General features: G+C 36.9%; 1 protein-coding gene across 1 annotated transcript; it reads right to left on the bottom strand.

Moving 5' to 3' along the window:
- Positions 1–6492: 6492 nt before the first annotated feature.
- LOC142980748 (uncharacterized) lies at positions 6493–6971 on the bottom strand. Its single transcript, XM_076126326.1, has 2 exons — positions 6967–6971; positions 6493–6871 (listed from the first exon to the last, which is right to left on the bottom strand). Exons 1-2 carry the CDS (start codon positions 6969–6971, stop codon positions 6493–6495), a joined length of 384 nt encoding a protein of 127 aa, XP_075982441.1.
- Between the last annotated feature and the right edge of the window lie 1270 nt (positions 6972–8241).

Raw genomic sequence — 8241 nt, 5'->3', positions numbered from 1 at the left:
CTAATTCGTCTTTTTTATCACATGAGAAATGCACATCTGCTAACAACCGCGTAAGACATGATTCTATTCTCAAGGAAAATTGCGTGACTGTCTCCGACGGCAAGTTTTGTTTGCAATTTTGTAAGTCGGACAAAAGATGTGATGAATGTTTCTTCTCACTAAAGTTCTGTTTTAAGAAATCCTTGAGTTCTGACCACTTACTAAAAGTTTTTAAAGAACATGCTACTTGTGCCTTACCTTCCAATTGGGAAATAATAAATTTACATAAGATAGTTTGTTGTTCAACGGAGGCAAGTGAAATGGCATTGTCACAGTTTGTAAGAAAAGCGGGGAGCGTTTCCCTTTTACCATCATATGGTTTAATAAATTTGGTAAGGAAATTAAGAGTTATAGCATTGGACATTTTTGTAGGATTTTTATTTTCCTTTTCAGATTTTACTGAAAGTTCGGAATCCGTCATTGATAATCAACAATAATAATTAATAGGTATATGTTTAGATAACCTTGAGATTTAGTAGATATAAATTGATTTCTAATATAATAATTAGATTATAAGATTTAGATATACAGATTATTTGTTGTTACACGGCTAATTTAAAATAAAGTTTTATAATAAGATTTTCTTTTCAGGTTTGCAGAACGATGCACAAATTATTTCGAATACTTTTATCACAAAATTTCACTGCACACACAACACAGAAAGTTAAGACTTACGTTGATGATGATTTCGTGTTCCAGATGAAGGCGAAGAGGATCAGGTGAGTTAGCTGCATCATGGGAACTGGCAACAGCTGAAGACGTTGACAACACGGAGCTGCTCTACACCCAGAGGGTTTTATAGGCTCAGTAGAATTTGAGTATAAAAATTTCAGATTGAAGACGTAGGTAATTCAGGTCAAGGTTCAAGGTCTCGATTGCTGCGGCGCCGGCTCACGCTTACTAGCGGAGGCTGAAGGTCGGCTGCAGTCTAGTCAAGGTCAAGACTAGAATTTGGTTGACGGGCTAGCGCTGGCTCACGCTACAAAGCGGAGGCTGACAGTCGGCTAAGGGGTGTACTTGCGTGTCTGATGCGGGCTCACGCTGCGTGGGGCGAAGACTTATCGTCGATCTGACGTGATGCGGGCTCACGCTGCAAGAGCGGAGGCTTACCGTCGACCTTGCGCTGCTAGTACACACTCACTAAGAACTGTCCGAATGCTGTGGTCTGAACACGGGTCCAGAAAGCCAACAGCATCCCACTTCTGACACCAAATGTTTTGCGCGAAGTCCTTAGCGAGTTTTTAAAAAAAAACTATTTATTAAAACCCGAAATATATTTATTAAGAGACCCAAAATTACACTACTACACGAACTCAAACTGTTGCACCCGGGAGATGTTAATGGAATTACTGAGTGATGCTAACTGCTAACAACAACTGACTACTTGCCGCGTGGCGGTGACGCTTTTATAATAATTATGTATTGCTTGCACAGCAAAACTTATTAACTAATTTCGGATATAACAGAACGTTGCGGTTACCTCGGAATATCCCGGGATGTCGGGACTATCCCGGGATATCCCGGACTATCCGGGAACTTAACGGAGTTAGAGGTCAGTTTGCTAAGGTTGGCAATATTTTGATTAATGAAGTGATTGTTCAGTGAAGCGTAATGTGAATTTGCAGGAACTGCACGTGTTAATCTTAAACATTATTACCAAGACGGCAAATGTTATAATGAGGTATTTTGATAATTATAAAAGTAATTAAAGCAAATAGAATAAGTGATTTTTTATCATTTACTTAAATCACTCAGAAATCGAATTCAACGCCGGTTGGTATTCACATACACCAAATCACACCTTTTTAATCCTTACAACTTTCCTTGCCTCATTTTCATCCATACATCTTGTCATACGCCGGTTACGAGCATGTTATTATATTTTGATATATAAATTTAAACTTTTTAAGCTGACTTCCAAAAGGAATACACAACAGAAACAGTTAAACCCACGTATTTGAACTGAATTATTTTGACACTCGATTCACCCCTATAAAGAATTGCTAAGTTTCTTTAAAAAATTTGCGGTATTTTTCCACTACTTAATACAGTAAACTAACACCTCTGCCTGCTTTCTTTGAACGTAAGTTACCGTAGTGATTTACCGTGTGAATAAAAGTGATTTAACATTTAATTATGCTCCGTACATGATTTATGTGGAAACTCCTTGTTAACGCTGCCTAACATGCACCACACACTGTTGTAAAGAACAAACAACATATGAAGCAAAACAAAGTGTTTTAATATTACCAGTAGTATAGTAGTATTTTTTTACTAATAGGGCACGAAAAAGTAATTAATTCATATATTGTTATTTAAATAGCAATGAATACATACGTATTTATGTAGGCAGAAAATTTATTATTTAAATCATTGAATATACACTTAGAGAAAGAGATAAGGTCACATTTACGGGGTTTTTTTCATTAACATATAACACTGGTATAATATTGGTATTCTGGCCCAGCTAAATGTGATCTAGAGATTTTGAACGGAGATCGGCAGATTTCGTACAACTTAATGTTAGTGTTGTTTCGTTACAGAATTTGTACCACTTATCAAGGGGACTAAGTCACTTATTTTTATTTGGGAGTATTATTTTTAGAAGTCCGGATTAATTAATAATTCAGGAAGAAAGATTTGATTAATTAAATAATATTTTTCGGTCTATGGCTTATATTTGTCATATTTGTTTGTTATATTTGACAACTAAAGAAAAAGAAAATCTCGTAAGACGTCACTGTTAGTCTGACGTCTACGCATCCGTGTTGTTTTGTATTGTGGTTTTGACAGCATCTGAGCAATTTAGCGAACTATCGGGGGTTCTTAAAATGGTCATAACTTTAACCTCTCAAGTTTTAAAAATATAAGAATTTTAAAATAAGCTTGTTTATCATATTAGCTATCAATTAAAACAAAAAGTAAACCTAAACATGACATTTTATAAGCTGTACGAATTCTTCATACAAACCTGCCGTTCGCCTTTTCGAAAACACACTTACTTTCTTACTCATAAAGGTCTACAAGACCTTTACCTAGACCAAGACAGTTTGATGACTAAACAATGCAGTGTAACTAATCAGAGCCCTCACGATTTTTAATAATAAAAATGTGTGTTTGTGCACTATGTACTTACAGTGTATGCTATGCGTTAAAATTGGACGGCTTCAATGTTCCCCGTCCAATGTGTCCGTATGTCCAATGTACGCATTACATATTATTATAAGTTATTATGTCACCCCATCGCAGATTTATGGTTTTTAAAATTAAACATCCACTGTTTGGATGAATTTATCTTATTTCGGTGACATTCATCTTAAGCGAAGGGTTACGGTTTAGATGTTTGAACCAAGTTTTATGATAAATAATTTTGTTAATAATTTATTAAGTTGATATTAAAATTTATGAATTTGTATTTTATTGTAGGTGATCTATGATTCTTAATTTGTATTTGTTATTATTTACATTTCAATGTTAATAATTAAAGTGTATATTTTTTCATTATAATCTGACTTTTTGGGTGAAAGGTAGAAGCTTAATAATTTAAGTTAATACTATTTATTTATTATTATTTATTTAATATTTATAAATGCGAAGTTTGAGTGGATAAATTACTAATTAATTATGACTAAACAAAATTTATTATTGTTTGACACTCCGATAACCTGAATGAATACATATGAATATTGGTATCCGTCTGTCTTTACAATTCTTTCAAAAAGCTTGTGCCCTGGGCAATGCGCTTTTACATTTAAGTCTTAAATTATAATATTTAGTATTTAGTAGAGGTACGATAGGATTGACATTGTCATTTCGTGTTCAAAAATCCTATGCAATAATTAAGAATATAGAAAAAATCAGTGCACTTGGCAATCGCACTACCGCGCCTAAACAACTGCAACAAAACATAGGGGAGTCTGTTTTCATGATTTAAAGCTGTTTATAAATAATTTTAATTCGTATCAGTTTTATTTATGACATTTTAAATGTCCATAAATTTTAATAGACTGTAAAGCTAAGGATTATTAAGTATTAGATGTTTTTAATTGATATTTTATGAGAAAATCTTATTTAATGGTGGTTTTGTATTGAGATGTTTTATGGCAATGTAAATATTGAGATCGTAACTTTAAAACTTTTGTGTGCATGATTATTATACTACCAGTATTTGCCCGTGACTTCTTTTGCCTGGAAAGTATTTTGAAGGTAGAAAGCATATTTTGTGCTAAATCCAAGGCAACACACCAATGACTTTTCGAAGTTATGTGTGTATTAGAAATAATTATCACATGCACCAACGGTGAAGGAAAACATCGTGAGGAAACCTTGCATGCCTAAAAATTTGTTTAATACATTTATTGAGGGCATGCAAAGTCCCCAACCCGCACTTGGCCAGCGTGGTGGACTCAAGGCCTAACCCCTCCCTCATTACGGGAGGAGACCCTTGCCCAGCAGTGGGACATTAATGGGTTAAATTTATTATTTATTTTTTATAATATATTATCTGAACCGAGCTGCTCCGATTGCGTACAAAGTTTCAGCCAATATGGCATTCGCTTAGGGGATAACACTTTGTATGCAACAACAATCTCCATGAGTTCATCAAAATCAGTACCGCAATTTAGCTTTTTATTTACAATATGCCTTAATAAACATCCATGGAAGTGTTCTTTTTTTCTTAATTTCAGTTCACCTGAAAATTAGTTTAGAAATTAAGCCCTCAAAGTTAGTTTTAGTAGTGAGGATTATTTTAATGCAATCCTGGGTAAAACCTAAAAAACCAATCATATAATTAAGTTTAGTGAAAGCCTGAAACCTATAATTTTAAACCAAATGCACTAAGGAAATCCCTTTGTAAAGTTTTGATTTATAATTCTCTAGAATGTCACCAGTTTCGATATCAAAGGTGGAATATTTCCCATTGAAATGTATCTAATAATAGGGCTTGTGTACTTTTAATATTTATAACCCTTTCGTTTGGGTTCAAATGTCAAGTAGTCATATTTTAAGGAAGGCGTTGACGAAAACTTGATACTGTTTTACATTAATACTAATACAATTGTTAAGTAGATTATTGTCAATTTTCTAGTTTATTTCTAAGCATTCTTAGGATTTGCTAATGTTAGTCAAATGTGCACATTTTCAAAATGTTAGTTGTTGAAAAGATGCCATTGCCCAGCATGGTTGATTGTAAGTCTAACTCTTCCTTTCCAGCAAAAGATATTTGCCCAGCAGTGGGATGGAACGGGGCTTTTATTTTAACCCTTCTACATATCATATTTATTTTCGTATTCTTCTTACAAAAATCAGATCAGAGGGGCGAATTCCTATTACTATCGACTACAAACAACCGGCCATCGAATTTTATGTAAAAAGCTAATGAGTACCCCTAGCGAATTAAAAAAAAAAATCGACAGTACCGAATGTAAAAAAATGCGCTAACTGCTTCTCTAACGTGCTTTGTAAGAACTAATATCTCTAGCACATTTTAAACGTCAGCGTATCAACACTCTACAGTATCATCTTTTAAAATCGCGATACTAATTACCACACAATCATTCTTCATTAAAACAAATCCATCTGCGTAACATATTCTAACACGCACGTTACGCCACGCTATCACAAAATACAGTTTAAAAATCACATGAAAAACCCCAGTGGCATCAACTCGTTCTCGATAGAATAGCCGTGTCGCGTCACTTGGCGAACTCGCCACAATATTTTGTTGCCAATATTGTGAGATATTCACGGCTATGTTTTTTTGAAACGCCTATTTTTGAGTCCTTTTTTGTGTATACATACAGTTTTGTAAACGTTTGACTGAACTTTTCCACGTATTTTGTCACTATTTTAGGTAGTTATATAGACCTCTAGAGAGCTTAGTAAAACGTGATCTTAATTTGTAGATAAATAGATATCGTCCCATCTCTACTTACATACATAAAGTTGCGACAAAATCACGCTTTGTTCGGGGTAGGTAGCGACCAAAAAACGCCTTTACTTACATTATAAACGAAAGATAACTCTGGTTTTATCATTTACAGCGAAATGCTTAGGGTGTAACTTATATCATGTCGATAATAATGGGGAGATGGCACCTTTTTTTTTTTTTTTTTTTTTTAACGTGGCTAATGTTTTATGCATACACCTGCACTCTGGGTCGAGTGCAGGGTTATGTGGGGCTCTCCCGCCAGAAGGGCGGGCATACCCACTAAACCGCCACGTGTATCCTCACGGCCGCTTGTGGCGGCGTGCGGCGGGATAACTGCCGAAGCATGTACCGCAAGCCGCACGCCACGCGGATACCCCAATTTAGGGGTCCCTCACAGAGGCTGCCCAAAGCACCCTTTTTCCACATGCCGATAGGCCGGACACAACAGCCCATCAGCAACCCTCGAGAGGACCTATTAACTGGACGGCGGTGTCCCCGTAACCGCCGCCCAAAGGTCCTCACTAAGGGGGAATGCGCCGATCGTGCGCCAGCCGCCGACGACCTACCCGGCGGCGACGCATCTGGGCGGCGAGGGGATCAACCTCGCGCGCCCTCTCGGCCTCCTCCTTCCGCGACATCACTTCCTGACTGAAGGTGATCATCGCCCTCCATGCCGAGGCGTCGCAAACCATGGCCCTGACGACGGCCGGCAGCGATAAATCGGCGCCCACCACCGCAACGAGGCGCGCCCTCGGTTCAGTCCACGCCGCACACTCCGAAAGCGTGTGCGCTGCCGTGTCTTCCACTGCGCCGCAATGATGGCACTCTGCCGTCGGCTCCCTCCGTGCAGCCTTCCACAGGTATCGGCCGAAGCAGCCGTGACCGATGGGGAGATGGCACCTGACCACGACATGACCGGGTCATGGTGAAATAAAGTCAACGTCAGTACTAAACTTTCTAAAGCTTCAGAGGTCTAGAAGCTTTGTTTCTTATACGTCATTGTACTTCTTCGCAGAGTAATATAAAACCCCTTTTTTAAATTTCGTAAGTTGATTAAGTCGTTTAGTCGAAAGACTCGTTAAAGACAAACAAAAAGATTTACTGTCATCATTGCTTCCGCACTGATACAATTACAGATTTTGGTTTGATATTCTAACAGAATATAGAATAACTAAGCTATCAGAGAATCCCCCCTGTAATTGCAGTGTAAGCAAGATGTAGTACAAAAGCCAGGAATGTCTATTTGTTCTTATAAACATTAGTCTGTTACCTGAATGCTTGAAAAGAAATCGGCGCAGTGCAGACAAGGAGATGATAGGGATGGGATAGAACAATATCGATAGTTAAATTGTGACGATTAGCACGTACCTATTCCTTACATTAAAAATTTAGTTTGAATTGACGGAAACTAATAAGATTTTTTGTTCATGCATTTACGTACGAGTAAATGTATGTTTTGCCCAAGATTTTGACATAATGAAGAATGATTTAAACACAATAAAATTAAATTTCCTAACTATTTTATCTGCTATATTTCTTTACGGAAAAACAAAATTTCAGTTGATTTTGTAGTGTTAAAAACCAAACCATTTCGATGCTTGTTCCACACTTTAGGCAGATTTTTTTTTCTGTCAGACTTGCATTAAGTAGACTGTTGCTAAAATACAGAGACAGTAAAAAATCGGGAAATCGTAAAAGAAAAACTTTCGTCAAATTCATCGACAGTGTCCCCTCACTAGAATCCTATTTACAATCGTAGCCCGTTCGATAGAGATGCACCGTAGGTCTCCAGAGAAATACACCTAGCACGATCACAGACCCCTGCCAAACTGCTCACACAAATGTTTCTTTAATTCCTACACCCTAGGGTCTGAACACTCACTTGAAGCAAGGATAGAAATCAAGACTGTTTTTTAATTTTTTTTATTTTTCCGGTTAGTGTCTGCTACAATTGATCTTGAGGTTTTAGTTTCGAAGTAAACGTTGGACAAAGTTCTGTTTAATTTATAATTTTTTACTAACTGACTTGGGGAGCTATCACGTATTTCAATTGACAACTATTAGAAATACCATGCTGTAGCACGATTCTGTACAGTCGGTACTGTCGAGTATCGAAAGTTTGACATTTAGAATGTACTGCCAAAATAGTTCTTACGACCCCCGTCAGAGGCGCTGATCAGATTTTTATACAAAATTTCTCGATAACAGGTCGGTTGTCGACTACAGACAGTAGTAGAGAAACGAGCCTCTGTACATTATTTTCTCACTCA

This window comes from Anticarsia gemmatalis, chromosome 18 (assembly GCF_050436995.1).
Source record: "Anticarsia gemmatalis isolate Benzon Research Colony breed Stoneville strain chromosome 18, ilAntGemm2 primary, whole genome shotgun sequence".
NCBI lineage: Eukaryota > Metazoa > Arthropoda > Insecta > Lepidoptera > Erebidae > Anticarsia > Anticarsia gemmatalis.
This window is presented reverse-complemented; position numbering and strand designations above follow the sequence as displayed.